At 49.4% G+C, this 24,184-nt stretch overlaps 1 protein-coding gene across 2 annotated transcripts in view; it reads left to right on the forward strand.

Moving 5' to 3' along the window:
- The window catches only part of CCDC57 (coiled-coil domain containing 57), a 109,341-nt gene that overhangs the window by 11,524 nt on the left and 73,633 nt on the right, over positions 1-24,184 (forward strand). For both annotated transcript variants that reach the window (XM_018065414.1, XM_018065413.1), the window contains exons 2-8: positions 1,286-1,700; positions 6,486-6,594; positions 15,227-15,328; positions 16,721-16,878; positions 17,030-17,104; positions 18,438-18,638; positions 23,971-24,129. In XM_018065414.1, the coding sequence (XP_017920903.1) occupies positions 1,286-1,700; positions 6,486-6,594; positions 15,227-15,328; positions 16,721-16,878; positions 17,030-17,104; positions 18,438-18,638; positions 23,971-24,129 (1,219 nt within the window). The remainder of the gene's footprint in view (positions 1-1,285; positions 1,701-6,485; positions 6,595-15,226; positions 15,329-16,720; positions 16,879-17,029; positions 17,105-18,437; positions 18,639-23,970; positions 24,130-24,184) is intronic.

The following is a 24,184-nucleotide window of genomic DNA, read 5'->3' on the forward strand; positions in this document are numbered from 1 at the left end:
GAATTCTGTGAATGTGTATTGACCTTGTGGGTTGAGATGGCCTGGGACCGTATGTCTTTTCATCTTAAAAAAAGACCCACTTAAAATGAATCAGACATTTCAGATGCTTTGAGGACAATGATACACAGAAGTTAATGGCCAGATGCCTGTCTCAGACCCTACCTGGCCTTCCTGGAAAAGCCCTCTCAGAGCCAGGCATCACTCACATTTCCACCCTCTGTCCCATAAGATGCTCACGGCACCTGGGCCAACCTGCATCCCTCTGGGCCTGCTGTGTAGCTGGTGGGGCATGACCCATGGCCTCAGACTCACTGCATAAGTCAACCAGGGAGATATCACTCCCACTCCATTCCCACTCCACGCCCCCACAAGCGATTTTGCACATGAGAGTCCACCCCATCTCCGCCGGTGCTGGGACCAGGATAGTCATGGAGGTGCCCAGGTGGGGAGCAACTCTCAGCAGCCCTGCCCCATGTGTGGGCATCCTCAGTGGACATGGGAAGCAACAGATCTCCAGACACTTGGAAATTTGACAAGGTGGTTTTATGCTGTTGAATCTAACAATTAAAAAATTGGAGTAGTGTATTATGTATTTTTTTCCCTTTTTTTCCTAGCACTTTATTGTGTTTTTAAAAACATGTCTGTGCACAATAGATTGGACCCAAGAGCAGTGGAGCGTGATCCTGGATGGTGGATCTCCAGAGCTTCATTCCAGCTCCAGGAGTAGAACATGGGGGTGGGAAGGGGCACTGGCTCTCCAGAGCCACATGGGGCTGGCCGGAGCAGCCTCGGGTTTTTATTTACAAAATAGAGAGAGCACTTCATTAAACTGGAAATGGCACCCCACTCCAGTGTTCTTGCCTGGAGAATCCCAGGGACGGCGGAGCCTGGTGGGCTGCCGTCTGTGGGGTCGCACGGAGTCGGACACGACTGAAGCGACTTGGCGGCAGCAGCAGCTCTTGTAAGTGAGCAAGCAACACTCCCTATCTTTCCTTCTCCTCTTCCCTCTGTGATCCTGCACTTCCTGTGTGTTCCCTCTCCTGCAGGGTGAGGAGAGGGTAGAAAGAGCCTTTGGAGTCTGGGTCTGTGTGCCCTTGCCCTGCTGGACCCTAGGGGAGCTGCCTTTGGCTCTCCAGGATTCAGGGTGTGACCAGATAGCTGGTAACTAGTCAGAGCATCCTCCTGCCTTGGTGGCAGCAGGCACTAAGGTGGGGGTCTGAGGTGGGTGTTGTGGAGCACAGCTTTCCTATCAGTGAACCCAGAGCCCACCTTCTCTTTGCTGCAGCTGCTGACATGATGCCCCCACCCTCGGAGCAGGACCTGAACGCCCTGCTGGCTCGCAAGGAGGAGGAGTGGCGAGCGCTGCAGGCCCAGCGCTCCCAAATGCAGGAGGCGACCCTGCAGGACACGCAGCGCCGGCTGGAGGAGGCTCAGGGGAAGCTGCGGCGCCTGCGGGAGGACTTCATCTACAACCTGCAGGTGCTGGAGGAGCGGGACCAGGAGCTGGAGCGCTACGACGCCGCGTTTGCCCAGGCCCGAGGGCTGGAGGAGGCCAGGCAGGCCGAGGTGAGCGAGCTCAAGATCGAGGTGGCCAAGCTGAAGCAGGCGCTGGCCAGCGAGGCCCGGCGGCTGGAGGACCTGCAGCAGCAGTACCAGCAGAGGCTGCAGGAACACCGCCTGGAGCTGGAGCGGGTCCACAGGTGAGGGCCAGCAGACCCCACGCCCCTGCCCTCTGTGGGCCTCCTTACCCACAGGGCTGCCGGGCTCCCACCTGCTCAGTGTTTGTCACAGGAAGGCAGGCAAGGCCATACCTGGATGTTTTTTTCTGGGTCCCAGTGCAGCTGAAATTAGTGGAGGTTGGTTTAACTATTTGAAATTTTTTCCATGAGTTACAAATCTGAATTATTGTAATAAAACATATTTGAGCTTATAATTACAGTAAGTCCTCTACATATGAATGATATTCTGTTCTGAGGGCCTGTTTGTAAGTCCAGCAAAGTTAGTCCAGGTACAGCTGGTAACTCGTCAGAGCATCCTCCTGCCTTGGCGGCAGCAGCACTTAGGTGGGGATCTGTGGTGGGCGTAGTAGAAGTACTGCTGTACTGTGATTGGTTTATAGTACCCTCCACACAAATAATACATAAAAAAAAACAAAAAATAAAACATTAAAAAATGTTTATTGTAGTGTATTTGTTTTACAGTGTTAGTTTCTACTGTACAGCAAAGTGAATATATGTGTGTTTGTGTGTATATATATATATATATATTTTTTTTTTTCCTTCCCATTTAGGTTGCCACAGAGCTCTGGGTAGGGTTCCCCGTGCTATACAGTAGGCTCTCACTAGATATCTTATACGCAGTGTCAGTAGTGTATATACAGTCAATCCCAGTCTCCCAGTTCACCCTGCTCCCTCCGCTTTCCCCCTTGGTATTCGTATGTTTGTTCTCTACATCTGTGTCTCTATTTCAGCTTTGCAAATAAAATCATTTTTACCATTTTTCTAGATTCCACATATAATGTTAATATATGTTACTTGCTTTCTGTTTCTGACTTATTTCACTCTGTGTTACAGTCCCTAGGTCCATCCATGTCTCTACAAATGACCCAATGTCGTTCATTTTTATGGCTGAATAATATTACACTGTATACACGTACCACTTCTTTATCTGTTTCTCTGGCATTTTTTGCTTGGTTGGCTTTTTGTCATTTAAATTTTTTTTTTTTTTTTTAGCTGCACCGTGCAGCATTGTGGAATTTTAATTCCCCAGTCAGGGGTTGAACCCCCACTGCCTGCATTGGAAGCGTAGAGTCTTCATCACTGGACCACCAGCGAAGTCCCTGCCTCTTCTTCTGTTGATGGATACTTAGGTTGCTTCTGTGTCCTGACTATTGTAAATAGTATTGCAGTGAACATTGGGGTGCATGTGTCTTTTTGAATTATGTTTTTCTCTGGGTATATGCCCAGTAGTGAGATTGCTGGGTCATATGGTAGTTCTATTTTTAGTTTCTTAGGGAATCTCCATACTATTCTCCATAGCGGCTATATTAATTTACATTTCCACCAACAGTGCAGGAGGGTTCCCTTTTCTTCATCCCCTCCCCAGCATTTATTGTCGTGGATTTTTGGTGATGGCCTTCTGACCAGTGTGAGGGGATACCTCCTCGTAGTTTTGGTTTGCGTTTTTCTAATAATTAGTGACTTTTGAACATCTTTTCTTCATCTGTTTGTTGGTCACTTGTGTGTCGTCTTTGGAGAAATGTCTTACTTAAGTCTCCTGCCATTTATTTTTTATTTTTGAGCTGCATGAACTATTTTGTATATTTTGGAGATTAATATTTTGTCAGTTTCTTTGTTCGCAAATGCTGTCTCCCATTCTGAGGGTAGCCTTTTCATCTTGTTTATGGTTTCTCTTGCCACTATTATTCAAAATAGTTTTGAAAGTCCTGGCCATGGCAATCAGAGAAGAAAAAGAAATCAAAGGAATCCAAATTGGAAAAGAAGAAATAAAACTGTCATTGTCTGCAGATGACATGATACTCTAGATAGAAGTAGTAGTAGTTTAGTTGCTAAGTCGTGTCTGACTCTTGCGACCCCATGGACTGTATGTAGCCTGCCAGGCTCTTCTGTCCATGGGATTCTCCAGGCAAGAATACTGGAGTGGGTTGCCATTTCCTTCTCCAGGGGATCTTCCCGACCCAGGAATTGAACTGGGGTCTCCTGTACTGCAGGCAGATTCTTTACCAATTGAGCTACGAGGGAAGCCCAATACTCTACATAGAAAATCCTAAAGATGCCACCAGGAAACTACTAACAGCTAATCAATGAATTTAATAAAGTTGCAGAATACAAAATTAATACTCTATAACCTTTTGCATTCTTATACACTAACAACAAAAGATCAGAAAGAAAAATCAAGGAAATAATCCCATTTACTGTTGCAACAAAAAGAAGAAAATATCTCGGAATCAACCTACCTAAGGAGGCAAAAGACCTGTATGTACTAAACTATAAGATACTGATTAAAGAATTCAAAGATGACGCAAACAGATGGAGAGATAGACCATGTTTTTGGACTGGAAGAGTCAATATTATGAAAATGACTGTACCACCCAAAGCTATCTGCAGAGTCAATGCAATCCCTGTAAAATTACCAATGGCATTTTTCACATAACTAGAATAGCAACAGCAACAAAATAAAACGACAATTTGTATAGAAGCATAAAAGGCCCTGGATAGTCAAAGCAGTCTTGAGAAAGAGAAATAGAGCTGACAGAATCAGGCTATCTGACTTCAGACTGTACTACAAAGCTACAGTAATGAAGAATCGATGGTACTAGCACAAAAACAGAAATATAGATCTGTGGAGTAGGATCAAAAGGCCAGAGATAGACTCATGCACCTATGGTCACCCAACCTATGACAAAGGAGTCAAGATTTTTGATGGTGGCCATTCTGACCAGTGTGAGGTGACACCTCATTACAGTTTTCATATGCATTTTTCTGATAATTAGTGATTTTGAGCATCTTTTCATATGTTTGTTGGTCCATAGACAATGGAGAAAAGATAGCCTCTTCAATAAGCGGTGCTGGGAAAACTGGACCAGCTACATGTAAAGGAATGAAATTAAAACACCCCCTAACACCATATACAAAAATAAACTGAAAATGAATTAAAGACCTAAATGTAAGGCCAGACACTATAAAGCTCTTACAGGAAACATAGGCAGAACACTCTGACATAAATTGCCACAATCTCTTTAAAAAATATTTATTTATTTAATTCTGTCTGAGCTGGGTCTTCTTTTCTGCGAGGGCTTTTCTCTAGTTGTGGTGAGCAGGGGCTGTTCTCTAGTTGTGGTGCTCAGGCTTCTCATGCTGGTAGCTTCTCTTGTTGAAGAGCATGAGATCTTAGACCCGAGGGCTTCAGTATAGTTGTAGCTCTCAGGCCTAGAGCACAGGCTTAATAGTTGTGGCACACGGGCACACATGCTTCGAGGCACGTGGGATCATAGTTCCCTTACCAGGGATTGAACCCACTTCTCCTGTATTGCAAGACAGATTCTTAACCACTGGATCATCAGGGAAGTCCAAGAAAACATTTTTAATCTTACAGTATAGTACCAGCCACATCACCACTGCTGCTTTTACGCTTGCCTCTGGACATCCTGGGGTTGAAATAAAGATACTGTACTACTGTACTCTATACAGTACCGTAAAGTACCCGAAAGCACAGCCACGTGTAGAGGATGCATGCACATGGCAGAGGACGCCAGACACATGAACTGGCTTATGTGATTGGACTTGCAAACACCTGTTCTCATCTTGGAAAGTTCGCCTCTAGAAGGTTCATATGTAGGGGACTTATTGTTTTAATGATGTGAAATATATATTAAATCTGAAACTAAGAGCTGACTTGAGGCAGGTCGACTGAGACCCTGAAGCTGTCGTCAGGCGCATGGGCTCCGCTCATGATGAGAATTACAGGCCTCAGCTGCATGCTCTGCTGCAGCCTTGGCGTGCTTCATATTGTTTAGTGAAGTGTCTCCTCAGAACTTCTGCGCATCCCTTTTTACCACATTTGGGACATTTTCAACCATTATTTCTTCAAGTACATTGTTGGCTCCACCCTCTTCTTCCTTCCATCCTGGGACTGCGGTGAGGACAATGTGAACGCTGCATCTTCTGTTATCATCCCACGGGGCTCTGAGGCTCCGCTCATTTATTTCAGCATATTTCTATCTGTTATCAGGTCAAGTAACTTTTGTCATTCTCTGGTTCTTTTCTGTAACATGTTCATTCTGCCTTTGAGCCCAACTAGAGTGTCCTTTGTTTTGGTTATTGTACTTCTTAGTTCTCACGTTTCCATTTGATTCTTTGTTATATTTTCTTTTTCTTTTTCTTTTCTGAGAGTTTCTGTTTTCTGTTTGTCCCAAGGCTGTGTGAAATTGCTTGTCAGAGCATTATTATGATGGCTGCTTTAAAATCCTTGTTAGATCCTATCAGCAGCTGTGTCATCTTGGTGTTAGTATCTGTGGATTGTGTGTTCTCATTCAAGTGGAGAGTTCCTGGTTGTTGGTATAACCAGTGACTTTTGTGTTTCTCTTTTCTTTTTTGGCCACACTGCTCGGCATGTGGGATCTTCATTCCCCAAACAAAGAATAAAAACCTGCGCCCCCTACAGCAGAAGCAGTCCTAGTTGCTGGACTGCCAGGGAAGTCCTGGTATGACCGGTGACTTTTGATTGTATCCTGGGCACTTGTGGGATAGTCCTGAGAGCCTGGGTCCCACATCATGTTCTCCTCTGCAGACAGTCACCTGTCCGGATATAGCATGCGGGTCCCCTGGGTCCTGCCAAAGCCACTCCTACAAAGAAGCAGCATTACCTGTCACCTCACGTTTGCAAAGGAAACCCTGCAAATGTGTAGTTTGGAGACTATTCAGTGTGACTTTTCTTAATGCTGAGCTTTTTTTTTTTTAACATAGTGACAGGAACAGTGAGCTGGATCAGCAGCGGGAGCAGTATGGGAACCTGAAGTGGAAGCTGGAGAGGAGGCTCAAGGAGCTAGACGGCGAACTTGGCCTGCAGCGGCAGGTAGGGTGGGGAATCCGCTTCTTCCTCAGCACTGTTGTTTTGTTGGTCGTATAGTATCAGCCTGGGATCACAGGTTTCCACTTTGTGGTAATCTGTGGCGAAATGTGTCAGGGTATCTCAATCTTCCTCTGTGCTAACTCCCCCAGAATTCTCCTTCCTTGGGAATGAATAAACATTTCATCCTTTATTTATTTAAGAAAGAAGTATTATGAAGTCAGAGTTATTTACTGTGGAAGAGAGCTGGGAACTCAAATTGTGATAATTGTATTTCTTTCAACAAGCAATAAATGACCCTAAGTTTAAATATAGCTGTGTCAACTGACAGGAGACACTTAAACCTGTCTCCGAAATTTCTCCTCGTTGTCCCTGAAGCTCAGCTTCCACGTCTGAGAGGCTTCACTATGTTGGAGTTTGGGTGAAGGACATACTTCATATTTAGGGCTGAGTCTGGCAGGGCTGCATGTGTGCAGCGACATGGGTCCCCTTGTTCTTCCAGGATGTACCAAGCTTGCGTTGTCGTAGCAGCAGCAGGTGTTTATGGAAACTGCCTCATGTAGCTCCTTGTGCATGTGTGTGGATTTATCTGCTCAATACAACAGAGACACCATTTTGTTCTGCATTTTGCAAATAGGGAACCGAGGTCGAGACATTAAGTAACTTGCCCAAGATCCCCCTCAGTAAATCAAGGAGCCGTAATTTGAGTCCAAGACACTTCCAGCGTGTGAACTCTTAGGCACTGTCCTCCTGCCGTGGGTTAGCGACTCACGACTTATTTTTAGACTTGTGTCCGGGATATTGGAGAGGAGCTGGAGCTGGAAGTCAGCCTGGCTGTGTCCCCACTTCTGCCCTCCTTGGAGTGATAGTGACTGAGTGATCCGACCTTGGATCCTGGTCTCCCAGTGGATGTGCCGCGGGGCGGATATGAACTTTGTGCCTGCCTGAGCTGGCTTGTCCTTTCTTGGCACTGGGGTCAGCAGTCCTCAAGGAGGGCAGACCGGCCAGCTGGTGGACTGAGGCCGAGTGTCAGGCCCTCCATCCCATAGCATGGCATCGGTGTCCTGAGATAGGACAGCATCCTGATGAGCTGTGCCCATCGGAATGGAAGATACCCATGGACGCAACTGTCCTTATGACCGAGCTTTCGGGCCGGCCACATCTATTAACCACCGCAGGCGCAGGAGGAGGCCCTGTCCTTTCCTTCCCCTCTGGAAGCTCAAATTTCATTGTCCACAATGATGCCATCACCCAAACATTCTGTAGAGCCTTTGACATTTCCTGCAGAGGACTTTCTTTCGGAGTCCTTGGGGACCAAAGAACTTTGCCTCTTTTGGGTGGTTTGACTTTAGGAAACACCCGCGGTCACTGGGGGCTGAGCTGGGCGATCTAGAGACCAGCTGTGACTCATCTAGGTCATGAGGTTTCCTCAAGTGGTGTCGGAGACTCTTCCAGAGAAGGAGTTTCAGAAGGGCTCTGGGTGGCGGTGGAATCGTCCCTGTTAGCTGGGCAGTCAGTGGCACGTGGAGGCAGCGGTGGCCCTGGTGGGTATTGTGGTCACTGGGCTGGGTCTCTGGGTGACTTCCCAGCTTGTCCACACTCAAAGAAGTCCTTACTGTGACTCAGGCTTGTTCAGACTTTGAGCCCCCTTGTCCACAAGGAAGGCCCCTTCAGATGTGCGTTTTCATACCAGCCCTGTCTCTTGCAGGAAGGAAACTTGACGTCTGGACTCTCCAACTGTAGGCTCTGTCCAGGGCTGCTGCTGCGAACCTGGGCAGCCTTTGCTGCCTAGTGTGGTTCAGGGCCAGCTGGGGCCCATGCCATCCCTGAAGCTCTATTGCCCGTGCCCGACCCTGTGACTGAAGGAAGGGTATTATGCGCTCATCGGCTTTGTGGCTTCCTTTGGGCTGGTTTTCTGTCTCCTTTTTTTGAAGATATTTGTGCTCATTACTGACTTGTCAAAGGTAGAATTGATTCAATGGTAATGTTGATTATTACCTTGAGGAAAGAAATGTAAGACGATGGGAGCTGAGTTAGTCTGTTTAATGTTTATTGTGTCTGCAAGCTGTAGACTGTGCACTTGTTTTTTTTGTTATTGGTTAGCAGTCCCAGGATTAGAAGCCTCTAGAGGAGAAACAATGACTTATTGATTTATTCATTCATTTAACAAAGAGATTTCACCAGGCACGTTCCTGGGCCCTGAGGTTAGGGCTGAGCACTAGCCCCACCTGCCCTGGGAGTGAGCTGGCCCTCGTCGGGGGTGCAGTGAACACCTGAACAGTATAGTCTCTGGCTTTAGCGTCCTGCGGACATCACCCGTGTGACATGGGGGCAGGGTGAGGTAGAACTGGTCTTTTAATAGGCAAGTCAGGGCACCCTGAGAAGAGGACTTGTGAGCCCAAGTCTGCAGGTAGAAACAGAGTTCGAGTTCAAGGAGGCTGAGGTGAGGGCTATGAAGGCCTCCCAGGCCTTCGTGAGAATGACCTTTGCTCCAGGTGAGGTGAGAAACTCTTGGGGGCTTGTGAGCCAAGTCAGTTCTTTAAAAGAGCCTCTTCTGTAGGATTGAGGACAGACTGTGGAGGTGGGGAGGCAGGGAGACACAAGAGGGCTGCTGCAGCCCTAGGTGAGAGGTGCGGGACTTGAGCCACTGACAGGTTCTGGATACACCTAGACAGCAGAGCCAGCGGACACGCTGATAGATCAGATGGGGTGAGAGGCAGGCACCAAGGACATGCCTGCTTTGAGGCTGAGTGCCTGGCGGGACGACTTGCCATGTATTGAGATGGGGGAACTGCACAGGGAGGATGGGGAGGGCGCTTGGTCAGGCTGTGTACAAGGAGGTGGCTCCTGGGCTCCCAGGAAGACATGCTGGGAGGTCAGGGCAGAGGGGGGTGGTTACAAGGTACAGAGCTGGATGCTTGGGGCTTCCCCAGAGGATGGCTGTAGACAGAGGAGCCAGCTGTCCAGGCTGAGCCTTGAATTCAAGAACAGGGAAGTTTAGGGGACATCGTCACAGGGCAGGGGTGTGGCCTGGGGACTAGCAGGGGAGAGGCCTGACAAGAGAGGAAGGCGGTCAGAAGGCAGGCCTGAGCCCCATACCTCTGTGGTGAAGTGGGGACGGAGAGTGCAGTGGGTTTCTTGTGTCCTCACCGAGGACCCTAAGTGCTCACCTACTGGTCTGGGCCAGGATCTGGCTGTGTGCGGGCTTCCTGCCCCCTGGCGGCCACAGCCTGCACAACTGTGAGCAGAAACCAAAGGCTTCAGTATTTTGTAGTGTTAGCCGTCAAAGCAATGCTCAAACTTCTCCAAGCCAGGCTTCAACAGGACTTAAACCGTGAACTTGCAGATATTCAGGCTGAATTTAGAAAAACATCTACTTCTGCTTTATTGACCACGCCAAAGCCTTTGACTTTGTGGATCACAACAAATTGTGGAAAATTCTTAAAGAGATGGGAATACCAGACCACCTTACCTGCCTCCTAAGAAATCTGTATGCAGGTCAAGAAGCAACAGTTAGAACTGGACATGGAACAACAGACTGGTTCCAAATTGGGAAAGGAGTATGTCAGGCTATATATTGTCACCCTGCTTATTTAACTTATATGCAGAGTACATCATGTGAAATGCTGGGCTGGATGAAGCACAAGCTGGAATCAAGATTGCCGGGAGAAATATCAATAACCTCAGATATGCAGATGACACCATCCTTATGGCAGAAAGTGAAGAAGAACTAAAGAGCCTCATGATGAAAATGAAAGAGGAGAGTGAAAAAGTTGGCTTAAAGCTTAAAGCTCAACATTCAGAAAACTAAGATCATGGTATCTGGTCCCATCACTTCACTGCAAATAGATGGGGAAACAATGGAATCAGTGACAGACTTCATTTTGGGGGGGCTCCAAAATCACTGCAGATGGTGACTGCAGCCATGAAATTAAAAGACGTTTGCTCCTTGGAAGAAAAGTTATGATCAACCTAGACAGCTTATTAAAAAGCAGAGACATTACTTTGGCGACAAAGGTCCGTTTAGTCAAAGCCATGTTTTTTCCAGTAGTCATGTATGGATGTGAGAATTGGACTGTAAAGAAGGCTGAGCACCAAAGAATTGGTGTTTTTGAACTGTGGTGTTGGAGAAGACTCTTGAGAGTCCCTTGGACTGCAGGGAGATCGAGCCAGTAGATCCTAAAGGAAATCAGTCCTGAATATTCATTGGAAGGACTGATGCTGAAGCTGAAACTCCAATACCTTGGCCACCTGAGGTAAATAACTGTCTCATTGGAAAAGACCCTGGTGCTGGGAAAGATTGAAGGCAGAAGGAGACGGGGACAACAGAGGATGAGATGGTTGGATTGCATCACCGACTTGATGGACATGAGTTTGAGCAAGCTCTGGGAGTTGGTGATGGATAGGGAGGCCTGGTGTGCTGCAGTCCATATGGTCACAAAAAGTCGGACATGACTGAGCTACTGAACTGAACTGAGCAGTCAGTCTCAATGATTTTCATATTCTGATCCCAACAAGGGTTACTCGTGTGACCCCCTTAAACTTCATCTGGCTTCTCAAGGGATTAAAAAAATGTATATTTTCAGTTGTACCATGCAGTGTTTCTGAGGCTCCCAGCCTCGACTTTCAGAGGAGGGGAGGGAGCCTGCCACGCATTTATCTCAGGGAGGAGGCAGAGACACACCCGTTCTTGCCTGCACGCTCTGGCTGGGCCCAGCCTCCGTTGACCCTTTCCTTCTGGTAACTGAGTCTGTCCAGCTCTCTTCAGAAGCAGGGCCCTCATTACTTGGTCAGAAACCTGGAATCCTGCTAGTGTGCTGCGCTTTTCACGCACTGCGCTGGGCGGGCTCAGCCTGTCCTCACAGCTCCTCAACGGGCTGGGCCTCCTGTCTTCCCGCTCCGTGTTAACCTGTGCTCACCTTAACGACGAGCGTCAGGTAACGTCACTGTGAGGTTTTAGGCCAGGAGAGATGGTTAGATTCAGACTAACTCCAGGACATGCATTTCAGTTTGACTCTGTCCCTCGCTGTGATTTGTGCATCTATATCCAGACCTCCTATTCAAAGGCCACATCAGCCATGCGTGTCTGCTCTCCGGACACCACTGGAGACAGGACTGTAAAGGATTAAGGACAGTGAGAACCCATAGCAGCGGCAGGAGCAGGAGAAGGGCCTCCGCACCCGGACGAGTCTGCGCCTTCCCCGGAGCAGGGTAGCAGGGGGAGGGGACCTGTGGGAGACGCACCCCGTGGACCTACAGACTCAGAGATTGTAGGCCTCAGGATGTTGAGGGCCGTGCGTGTGCAGGTGGAAGTCTGTGTTTGGGGCCACGAACCCCTGCTCACATGCAGATAGAGTGCCCAGCAGCTGGGGAAGTGCCCTTCCCCAGGCAGAAGCTCAGCACAAATTTCCTGAAATAAATTGAATCACTCATGGGGGAAGGAAGGTAGCTGTGTGGGCCCAAGTGCCTGCTGCGTAGGTCTAACCTTAGGGAGACAGCACCCTCAGTCAGCTCTGGCAAGATTCAGTTTCATCAAGCTGTCATTTCCTACAGTCCACACAGCCATATTGTGTGCAGTTTGACAGGTCAAACACAGTCAAGGTAGCAGGGTAACAGCCAAGACAGAACTTGACTGCCAGCCAAAGTTCTGTGTGCCTCTGCGATCAGGGAGCAGCGCCCCCAGCCCTGGTCCCCCCAGCCTGCTGCCTTCCACTTGCAGCGAGAACTGGCTTCTCAGAGTCCTGTGAGAACGGAGCCTCGAGCTGTTTTCCCTTTTTGTGTGGCTTCTCTCTCGCCGTAACGTGTCTGAGGCGCGTGGATGTCATGCGGTTGGCGGCTTGTTCCTTCTCGGTGCCTGCTGGTGCTGTGTGCTGCGTGGAGGTGCCAGTAGGTTTCCATTCCCTGTCAGCTCACACTTTGGACACTTGGGTCTTTTCAGTTTGGGGCCAGTTTGAATAAGGCTGCTGTGAGCATTCTTGGCTGTCCTTGAATGGACACAGGCTCCACGACCAGGAGTGCAACTTCTGGGAAGCGTACTACGGCTCTGTCTAACTTTTTGAGAAACTGCTGAGCTGTCCTTTAGGATGGTTATAGGGTCACATCCCACCAGCTGCAGATTAGAGTTCTGGTCACTTCTCGTCCTTGCTCGCACCTAGTGTTGTTAGCCTTTTCCTTTTTAGTAGTCTAGTGGGTGTGTAGCTGGGGATTGAATGCGATTATCCTTGATGATCAGCATTTAAGCATCTATTAACGTGCTTATTGGCCATTCATATATCCTTGTGAAGTGTCTGTTCAGCTTTTTTGTACTTAAAAAAAAATTAGGTTGTCTTCCTATTATTGATTTGTGAGTTCTTCATGTGTACTCCAGAAATAAGACCTTAAGTATATATTTTTTTGAATATTTTCTCCCATTCTCTGCCTTACCTTTTCCTTTTCGTAAGTCTTAATTTCAACATCCTAGTGAACTATTTGTTGCCTCATTCCTGAGTAGGAGTGTGTAACTGAGGCAGGATTACAAGACAGAGAAATGCCAGCAAACCAAGAAGAGGCCCAGAGGAACATTGAAGGTGATTCCTGAGACAGTGACCCTAAAGCCCACCATTGTGTGATCAGAGCGGGGCAGCAGGGTGGGCCCTGTGGACCTGCCATGCCAGCTTTGCCCGTGTGTGGTGTCTGGTTGTCCGTGCTGGGCTAGCTTTCTGCACAGGTGGCTCTGGTGCCATGGCCTCCTAGGCCCCACAGGCGGTGCCAGTGATACTGCAGCTCTCACCAGCCTGGTCCTGGAGGATGGGTCTGGAGAATAGCTGCCTTCCTGCTCCTGGGGCAGAGGCTGGCTATTTCCCTCCTCCCCACAGGGCTCTTCCTTTGTCCCTCCCCTGAGGTGAGAGTTCGAGTCTGCAGGGGTTGGCGGGGAGGAGGGAGAATGGGCTGGGAACAGGACAGGACCAGCCATTCATCCCATTGTATCTTCACTTTCAGTGCCTCAAGGCACATTGTGGGGGCTTCTGTGATCAGTGCCCCCGGGAATGTATTTTGCATCCATAACTCAGGATGCTTAGAGGAAGGGCCAATCAGAAGAAGAAAGAATTTTGACAATTACAAGTACATATAAAGGAATAAATTCAGAAGATAGAAAAAAGACACAGAAAGTCCAACAGAAAATTTAAGAGACGGGAAGATAAGTCCAGGATTCATCTAACGATATAAATTCCAGAAACATACAGCAAAGAACGGGAAGGAATCAGATTGTCAAGTGAACGGTGCAGTTGCTTCTTAGGGTGGAGACTTCAGACTGAAACCCCTGCCCGCCCTGAATGAAAGTGTGTCAGAGAAACAACGAGGAGATGCTACAAACATCCAGAAAACCTATAAGGCAGAGCCTGGCCCCAGCTCCTCCGCCGCAGCTTGGGATAGACTTGAAAAGGCCTTCAGCCCTGAGGGCAGCGATGCCAGGCCAGAGCCCTGGAGTGTGGGGGTGTGGATGCCTCGCCTTCTCAGGAGGTTACTGGAGTGTAACTACTGAGTGAGCTCTGAGCAGCACCTGTGGGTCAGGGCCAAGGGCTGAACCTTTAGCTGCCTCCATTTCCCTTCTGAGTTTAGAACTTTGAGAACCAAGAGATGGAGGGAGTGGAGAAGGCTGCCGGGAGAAGGAGGGTCTGAGCTGGGCGGGCTCCCTGGATCCCCAGGATGGGGTGGTTCCAGTCACAGGGCCCAGCTGGCAGCCTCACATGGAGCCCATGAGCCTGAGCGAGGTGGGGCAGGGGGTGGCTCCCGCTCCCACAACTGGGAGAAGGCCCACTGGGGCCGAGAATCCTGGGACTCTCACCCTGATGCGAGCTCTTGAGGCAGGAAGGGGACTCCTTTCCTGCAAGAGTACTCAGAGAGAGGGGGAGAGGGCATTGAGGGATCCTGGGGACCTCCTGGGGAGCTGTGAAGGGCAGGCCTGGATACCGGCTGTGGGGCAACCCAGGGAGAGGAACCCCAGGAGGGGAAAGAATCATACTGTGGGGTGTGTCCTGGGAAGCGGACACCACTCGGGAAACAGGAGAGAACCAGAGGAGTGGCGGGGAAGGGGGAGGAGGGGAATTGAAAACTCAGAAAAACGATGAGGTGGGAACCGTCATAATTGTACACTCTTGGGTGTGCAGTGAATCACTGCTATAATAATTTAGGGACTTTTGGATTCAGCCCATGAGTGAGGCATTCACAGAGCTGGGGGGTGGAGCCATGACCTTGGGCTGGGGAGTGGGGTGGGGCTGCTCAGGAACCCGGCAGACAGCATGGAGGACTGATGGGGAAGAATGGCATTTTTTTAGAGGCATAGACGGAACCAGCAGCTTAACTGCTAGGAGGGGTGGTTCTGGGTTCACCGGCCTCTGCTAACCTTTCCTTGTGGGTTTGCTAGCTGCTCTTTCTGGGCAGAGCCAAACCCCACAGGATCACGGAGAAAACAGACAAACCCACGCCCGGGGTGAAAACACAGGCTCTCCGATGCTCTTCATCAGGTGTTACAGGCCCCAGTCCCACCGTTGACCGTGTCCTCCATGAGGCCCTCTGCGTCCCTCCCACCCTCAGCGAGCCTGTGGGCCTCTGCCGGCCCCACTATGCTCCTTTTGCCAGCAGCCCTTTTCTGTTCCAGGAGCTGCTCCAGGAGTTTGAGTCTGAAATGCAGAAGCGGGAGCATGAGTTCCGCCTTCGGGCTGACAGCATGAGCAGTGTTGTCCTGGCGCACGAACTCAAGGTAGCGGGCCCCTCGGACTGTGACTGTGTCCTTGGCATAAGTGGGAAGCCCTTGGCCAGTTAGGATCCACACCGAGGCCTCCCTCCCCCTTTGTTACCTGGGCTGGGGTCTCTATCATGCAGGTGACATGCTTGCCACCATGCCCACCAGGGCCCTAGCCGGGAGTGACGGCCACTCTGCCCAGCAGGAGGAGCACTGGTGCCACCAGTCTGGGTCTGGTTACTCTGACTTTGAGGAAGAACCTCCCCCAGGAGAAACCGCCATCCCACAAACCCTGTCCTTGGCCTGAAATCCCGTAACACCTCGAAAGGGGCCTTTGAGGAGGTATCACTCGCCCCCTATTTTCAGAAGGAGGCCTGTCTGCTGTTGGTGCTCCCAGCTGTGGTGCTGGCTGCCATCCACGAGCATGGCTTCTCTAAAGCACTGACCTGGCCAGGGGACACGTGAGGAGCGCACAAACCTGGCCTTTAGCACCAAGACAGGGACCAGCCAGGAGAGGAGGGGGAGGTGTTCAGGGGACAAAGAAACAGGGCTGACGTCTGGCCCAGTCCTGCCACCTGAGCTGGTCACACCTGGGCAGCGTCCAGCCAGGTGGATGGATGCTTGCCCTAGTGATATCAAGGTGCCTCCTCCAGGCTGCCAACCTCCCACAGGGCCACAGTCCAAGGGGCAGCACTGGGCCCTGCGTGACCCTTGAACAAGAGTCTCTCTGACTTCCCTCTGGAAGAATGCTGTCCCTGTCACCCAGGGCCAGCAGGACTTTGAGGCTGGGGCTGCCGCAAGGTGACCCCCATGAGGCCTCTTTGGGGACTTCTGAGCACCAGGGGACAGAAGACAAGCGAGACGCGTGGGGCTAACCTCTGCCTCATAGTGGAGTGGGCACGCCTGTGGAGAAGAGCGGGGAAAGGTGGGCCAGGGCATGCCTTGCTCCCACCTCTAGCTGCCGTGAGATGGTCCTGGTCCCCTGAACACCTGTCCCTGGAGGGCATCACAGCTTGTACACAGGTTATACACAAACTTGGGAGCAGCAGTACCATCACCCCTACATTATAGTCAAGGAAGCCAAGGCCCCATAGAAGCTATTTAAAAATTGAGCATGTGGCTGGGATTTGAGTGGGATCGCTCAGCAGGCACCCACATTCTTACAATCTCCACCTGCCTCTGTGATTCCAGTATCCAGATCATGGCCTAGTTGGGGTGCTGGAGTACGACTTGGATTCACAAGGGGGTCTGCTCTCAAGGCTGTGAGAGCATGTGAGGAGATCTTGCTGTTTTGTTGCTTCTCAAATTCCAGTCTTTCTTCTCTCCTTGTTCTGATAAGATAGTAACACTTAACTCTTAACACCTCTATTTGTTCCACTTACATCCTCATTTTGAATCCTCTTCTCAAAGATTAAACTGCTAAACAAAGAGCTTGCAGCCCTGAGAGAGGCTGGGGCGAAGGCTGCGGAGTCCCTGAAGGGCGCTGAGGTGGCAAACGCGGAGCTGGAAGACAGGCTGCAGCAAAGAGACTGGGAGCTCCGAGACCTGGTGGCCGTGAAGGACGCCCGGTGCGGAGCCTGCCCACCTCCCTGTGGGTGGATGCGGCCGGCGAGCAGTCTGGGCTCTAGCCCCGAGGCATCTGCCTGTCCCGGGTTATTCCAGGTTGGCTTTGCAGTAGCCTCTTATGTGCTTTTTCCACTAACATTTGCTTCTTTTCAGGATAAAAGACTTAGAGGGTAAACTTCACTCTATGCAGCTCACCAGGAAGAAAGAAGAGGAGACATTTCGGAGGAAGTGAGTGTTTTTTGGCTCCAGTGTCAGTGTAGGGATAGAGTCCCCCGACCACCTTGGAGGCAAAGCCCGCCCTTCTGTGGGACGTCAGCAGGGTCAGGCCTGCTCTTCTAGGATCACCCGTCACTTTTCAGTTCTAATGAGCATATTTGTGTGTGTTTGGAGGAATATCAAAACACTGAGAATTACAGGACACGTGTGGTGAAATGACTTGCTGAAAGCCGTCCAGGTTAACGCTAATATACTTGACCCATGGACACAAGTCACAGGAGCTGGGTGCACACAGATATTTTGTGTCGTCACATTGCATGGCCCTGCAGAGTCATGTGCAGCCCAGGTGGCATTATTTATTTAGCCAAGGTGACAAGGACTCTGTGTTCCCTGCTGTGGGCAGTGGTGTCTGTGCCCTGGAGTCTTGGTGTTTGCCTCTCGAAAATAACTAACCAGTGATCACAGGATGATGCGTTCAGAGATAACTCCTTCCCTTCACTAGTTGTCATGATCAAACACTTTTTGTGATTTGGTGAAAAAGAAAGGTATATCTTACCAGAAACTAACAGGTACAGCAGCTGCTATGTATATATTTTTTTGCTACTAGAAGGTGGAAAATACTGAACAGTTTGCAAGATGAGTAAGATGAGGACTGATCGTAATTGGAATGAAAAGTACATCACATGACTTGATTAAGTAAGGCTTAACCATCTCATCAAACAACGCTGAGGAAATCTGAAGAGAATGCTGTAGAATTATATTTTTTACGGCTTTTTACTTTTCACTGAAGCCAAATAGAATAAAAGCATAAAAAGTCATCATGTCAGCATGGTGTTGCATGTCAGCAACACCTGTATTTTCGAGACGAATATCTGTTCCATTGACAGAGTTTCGATAGGTTTGGCATCTCCGACCAAGGCGGACATGCAGCCTGCCTCCCAACGCCCCCAGTTCTTGGAAGTCTCCAGTTCTGGGTTGAAAGCAGGTCAGCAGCTGGGGTAGCTGTGAAGGGAGGGCAGTTTGCACCTGCATTCTTCTTCCCTAGTCGGTGGGGGTTCTGCTGGTGGTGCTTTGCAGAAGCACCTGTTCTGGATTCTTTTTCCCAAGGCACAAATATCTGCTCAAGTCTCTTTTTCCCAAGGTCTGTGAGCTTGGGAGGGAGGGGGGCCAGTGTCTGAAAATCTCTCAGTTAGTGATTCCTTGTGAGGAATGAGGAGCAGAGAAGTGGGCAAAAGTGCCTCTAGAAGGACACGTATGCAGCCCTCCAGCAGGATGAGGGAGGTTCTGGGCTCAGGGGTCCGGAACGGGGCCCATGTGAGCTGTTGGGAACCTCCCTGTGTTTCAGGCATGAGGAGCTGGACCATCTGGCCAGGGAAAGGGACGCTGTGCTGATGGCAGCAAAGAGCGCCCACGTGGAGCAGCTACAGGCCGCAGAGGCCAGGGCCCTGGAGCTGCAGGCGCGTTGCGAGAACCTCGAAGTACAGCTCCGCAGGGCCGAGTGGAAGCAGGTGGACGCCGCCAAGGAGAAGGACGCCGCCATTGACAAGTGAGCCCGGGCCAAGGGCCTGGCTGCCTAGTTACCTGTTTCAGATGAAGGGAAGTGGGCACCGGGTGTTGGGAGTCACTGCTGCAGCTCTCCTGTCACTTTTCTTAACCGTTCTCTTTCCTTTTGTTTCATTTGAAAGCGTGTGTGGACGTATGTATGAATGTGTGCATCTGTTTATTTATGGTAAAACACACACAGCAGGAAATTCACCGCCTTGGCCATTTTTAAGTTCAGTGGCATTAAGCACATTCACGCTGCTGAGCAACTGTCACTCCGTTCGTCTCCAGAACCCTTTTCTTTGTAAAATTATAACTGTGCCTCTTCAATAATGATTCCCCATCCCCCTCTCCCAGCCCCTGGCACCCACCATCCCACCGCCCATCTCTGTGAATCTGAGTGCCCTTAAGGGCCTCACACAAGAGGAATCCTTCAGTGTCTGTCCTTCTCTGACTGACTGATTCCACTCAGCGTGATGGCTTCAAGGTTCATCCACGTCATTATAGCAGGCATCAGAATGTTCTTCCTCTTTAAGGCTGAGTAACATCACATTGCTTGCATACAGCTACCTTTTGTTTATTATTTCAGCCGTTGATGGCGATTTGGAGTGTTTCCACCTTTTAGGTGCTATGACTAGTGCTTCTGTGACTGTGGGTGAGCAAATACCTGCTCAGGTCTCTTTTCAGTTCTTTTGGATGTGTACCTGGAAGTGGAGATGCTAGATGTAACTTTTTGAGGAACTGTGTTCCACAGTAATCACGCCGTTTTCCACAAGGGTTCCAGTTTCTCCATAAACTAGTTTCTTTTTATTTCTTTTTATTTTTTAATTAAAAATTCTTTTTGGACTTCCCTGGTGATACAGTGGATAAGAATCCGCCTGCCAATACAGGGGACTTGGGTCTGATACCTGGTCCAGGGAGATTTCACGTGCCGAGGAGCATCTAAGCCCCCATGCCACAGCTACTGAGCCCTTGCACTAGAACCCTCGAGCCACAACTACTGAGCCTGCCTGCTGCAACTACTGAAGCCCGCACGCCTGGAGACTGTGCTGCACAACAAGAGAAGCCACTGCAATAAGAAGCCTGTGCGCCGCAACTAGAGGAAACCCGAACACAGCAATGAAGACCCAGCACAACCAAAAATTAAAAAAAAATTTACTTAAACTATTTATTTGTTTGGCCATGCCATATGGCTTGCAGGATCTTAGTTCCCCAACCAGAGATTGAATCCAGGCCCTTGGCAGTGAAAACAGAGTCCTAACCACCAGACTGCTGGGGAATTCCAAACTAACTTCTTTTCAAACCCAGTTTTCTTTTTGACATCTAAGCCAGGCCATACACAACCACTCTATCCCACTGTGTTTGGTGTCTCTGAAGGATCATTGTAACTGAAGCGGTAACTGAACTCAGCCTCTTGGCAGCCAGTAAGGAAGTGATCTTCAGAGAAGCTGTGTTTACGGAAAATGATTAAGACAAATAAGTCATTTGCAAATCCTGCTGTTTAGCAACTGGGTTTTCCCCTTTGTTTGGGAACTATTTCTGTCTCTCCTTTTTACAGAGAATTCTCTACCAAGTTATATTTCTACTGAAGGGGAAAATGGCTCTTAAACTATAAAATACCAGGAAGTCAAAGCTTATTAAGGATAGCTTCTTTAGAGTCATGTGTCTTATTGTTTGATCTGTTAAACCTAGGCGGCAATAGCTGGAAGGATGAGGCAGCTCAATCTCAAGGGTGTGTGTCTCCCAGCCACTCCTTGTTTGGTTTGGACAGACTCTCCCGGGGCCCTTCTCACAGTGACTCAGAGCCCAGGGTCCGGGTGCACAGGCCTTCCTGTGGGGAGGCCTCCTCCTCTGCTCTCTCCTCTTGGCGGGTCCGCCGACATGTTCCTTCCCGCTTCCCCACTGGACAGTCGAGAGGCCATGACGAGCAGCATCAGTGGGTTCCCAGGAGAAGCCTTAGTGTCTGTATCAGCGTCTTTTCCCACCGAGACGTACAAGTCAGCAACAAAATGGCCCATGTTATGATTTTGTTGTCTTTTTGGGCCTATTTGTGCTGGTTTTCTTGTGACCATTAATTTGTGGATAGCAGGGTAGAGAAATGATGAGCTGAGACCATATTGTGAGAACCTTGTGTGCGTGTAACCATGCAGACATATAACCTATCGAAAGGAATATGGTGGGGCCAGAGGGCACTTTAACCTCCTCATAGTCACAGCTCAGACGCAAAAAGTAGATGAAATTAACTTCAATAACATTTTTTAACCCAGTATGTCCAAAATACCATCTCATTGTGTGCTTGCGTGCTCAAGTCACTTCAGTCGCATCCAACTCTTTGTGACACTATGGACTATAGCCTGTGAGCTCCTCTGTTCATGGGATTCTCCAGTCAAGAATACTGGATTGGGTTGCCGTGCTCTCCTCCAGGGAATCTTCCAGACCCAGGGACTGAACCCGCATCTCCTGCATTGGTAGGCCAGTTCTTTACCACTGCTCCACATGGGAAGGTAATTGGTTAATCAGCTATACTGCAATACAAAATAAAAAGTTTAAGTTTGAGAAAAAAATAAGTAATCAATTTAAAAATATTAATGAAGATGGATGCCTAAACTTGCCTAAGCAAATTGTTATTGAGGTATTTTGCATTTTTTGATGCTAAATTTTAAAGGCATATCTCAATTCAGACTGGCCACGTGCCTGGGAGCCCTGAATGGTCCTTGGCTCAGTGCTGGGCAGTGCTGGTCCAAATGCTGGATGGAGGCCAGGACTCAACGAGGGCAAGTTCTCCGCTCTCCAGAACACAGGCCTACTTGTGCTGTCTTGGTCTCGGCAAAGTGGAGCGGGAACCAGGATCCCATTCATGGCCACATACAAAGCCCCTGCTGTGTGCAGATCATCTCGTGAGAATTCAATAGAAATTAAGAAGAAATAAAAATATGGCTCTCAAGCTCCAGCAACTTCTCTTATAGTTGTGGAAGCCCAACACATATGGAATCATGAAAGATCAGGTCAGGGACTGTAATGGGAAGCCCAGAACAGACATCCTGCTTGATGCTTGGGGCCTAGGCAGTCGACTTCCCAGGGCTGTCAGCTGCTTCGCTTTCCTTGGACCTTGGAGCAGAGTTGCGAGTGAGTAGGTAGAGGGGAAGGAGTGCTTTGGAATTCCAGGGCAGGCTAGGCATCTCATGTCCTTTTGTCTTTTAGTGACACACAGAACAGAGAAGAGCCTCTCATTTCCCTCTGTCATGTCAGACACTGGACACTCAAGGCTCTGGGGCTAAGTGTCTGGTGGGACACTGCCAGGGTAAAGCCCGGATTCCATGGGCACCCTGCCCGCCTATACATCCTGCCCCATGTGGTCTTGGCTCTAGGTTGGCTCATGGGGTTGGGGGCAGCTTTGTTACAGGCTCTTGGGCCCCCTGATAGCTCAGTTGGTAAAGAATCCACCTGCAATGCCGGAGACTCCAGTTTGATTTCTGGGTCGGGAAGATCCCATGGAAAAGGGATAGGCTACCCACTCCAGTTTTCTGGGCTGGAGAATTCCATGGACTGTATAGCACATGGGGTTGCAAAGAGTTGGACACAACTGAATGACTTTCACTTCACCTGGGCCCCCACCTGCTACTTTTATCACCCCAACAACTACATGGGACCAGAGCAGGCACTGCCCCAGAGAAGGGGTACTGGGTGGACCGGGAGAGGAACACCTGCAGCCCCTATTCTGACACCAGCGCTGTGTCTGAGCTGGACGTGTCCTCAAGTTTCCAACGTTTTGCAGCCCCCTGTGTTACTAGGATGAGCTGGTTTATTTAAGGTAAGAGATCAGTATGAGTCTGGACATACTAGAAGTAATTTGTTTAAATCATACTAAGAAAAATGACTTTTTCTAATAGCTAAGAATAACACTGGAAATCTCACACTTGAAAGTTCTTAATCCTTTAAGAATGTGACACTTTTATTACATACTGTATCTAGGCAGGTTCAAAGAGGGTTCCTTTTCCTAAGTTAGTAATAGAGCTGAAGAATCCTAATGCTTTACCGAGCAGCATGGCTTTCCTCTGGACTGTGGGGTTTTGTACATTTCCCCATACTCATTCCCCTTCTTCATTCCCACCTTGGTCTTTAAAGGGTTTTCCTAAATGAGCTTCACTGCAGTACTTTGTGAACAGAGAACTCTGCTACTCAGAGTGATGATAATCCTGGCTTGACTAGCACTGAGGTTGTGGGAACCCCTCACACCAGCCTCTGCCCACTGCAGTTGGCTTTGCCTGTGAGCAGAGAGCCCTACCCAGCTACCCGCATGTCTATGCCCGGCGTGCGAGGGCACTGGGATGCCCGAGAGAGTGGAGAGCACAGGGCTCCTCAGGCAGGGGCTCATAGGCCTGGGGGTCACAGGCCAGGGTAGGAAGAGCAGAGCAGAACCATCTCGTTCCTGTGGGGCTGGCTGACCCTTTTCCAAGGGCATTTTAACCAGCACACCAGCCTCTATGTTGAGGCCTGTTTAAACTGAAATGTTGAAAGAAGTTTCCCATGAGGGCAGCTGCTCCTGTCTCCTTCTTGTCTCTGCCCCTGTTTGGATGGAGCTTTTTTAAGTCTCAAGGCAACTGCAGTCAGGACTTTGGTCTAAGACCTTGTAGACTGATGGCCATCTGCCTTCCCATGGCTTGTCTACCTCTGTGCTGCAGTCCGTGGCCCAACCATGGGCCTTTGGCTCTGGGCAGTGGCCAGTGCATGACCACAGTATTTACCCCACAGCATGCTGAATGCAGCTTAGGAGGGAAACAGGCCGGAGCTGCAAATAGGGTGACTACCCTGCAAGCTTTGAGTGGTTAATATTATAGCTACTCTAGTCAATATCTCTAGATGTTTTTCTCAAGTTTTGCTTCTTGGGAGATTTATCAAATTTTTCGAGATTCTACCAATGAATGTAGAACCTTATCTTACTATTCAGTTTGGAGATACGTGTTGAATGTCTCTATGGGGAAGGACTGTGCTAGGCATGGCAAAGGGTGCCCAGGTGTGTCAGACGGTGCTGTCTCAGGATCTCTGGCTCCAAGAGACATCTCCTGGCCCCTACTTCCTCACACTCGGTGTGGGCTTGGCGTGCTACAGGTGTTAGCCAGTGCCTGGGCCGGTGGGAGGGATGGGTAGATATTTCTTCTTGGGTAGGACTATTTCTTAATCTAGGCAGGGAAGTCTGTGCCCTGATGTGTGTAGAAGAGACCTTGATCTACAGCATTTCCTCTGAGGACTGTGTGTGTGTGTGTGTGTGTGTGTTGTAAAAGAGAGCTTGGGTGAGAACCACGCCCACATTCACATTGCTTCCCTTCTTGGTTTAGACTTCGGGAAGATGCATCAGCTCTAAAGTCTAGCTGGGATGCCCAGATTGCTCAGCTATCCAAGGAGATGATCTCCAAAGACCTTCAGGTTCAGTCACTGCAGGAAGAGGAGATGAAGCTGAAGGCACAGCTGACCAGATGCCAGCAGGATATTGGAAGGTGTGTGTGATGGAGGAAGGGGGCGAAGATGGGGGCGGCAGGGTGGGTGGCCAGA

Source organism: Capra hircus, chromosome 19 (assembly GCF_001704415.2).
Source record: "Capra hircus breed San Clemente chromosome 19, ASM170441v1, whole genome shotgun sequence".
In the NCBI taxonomy this organism is placed as follows: domain Eukaryota; kingdom Metazoa; phylum Chordata; class Mammalia; order Artiodactyla; family Bovidae; genus Capra; species Capra hircus.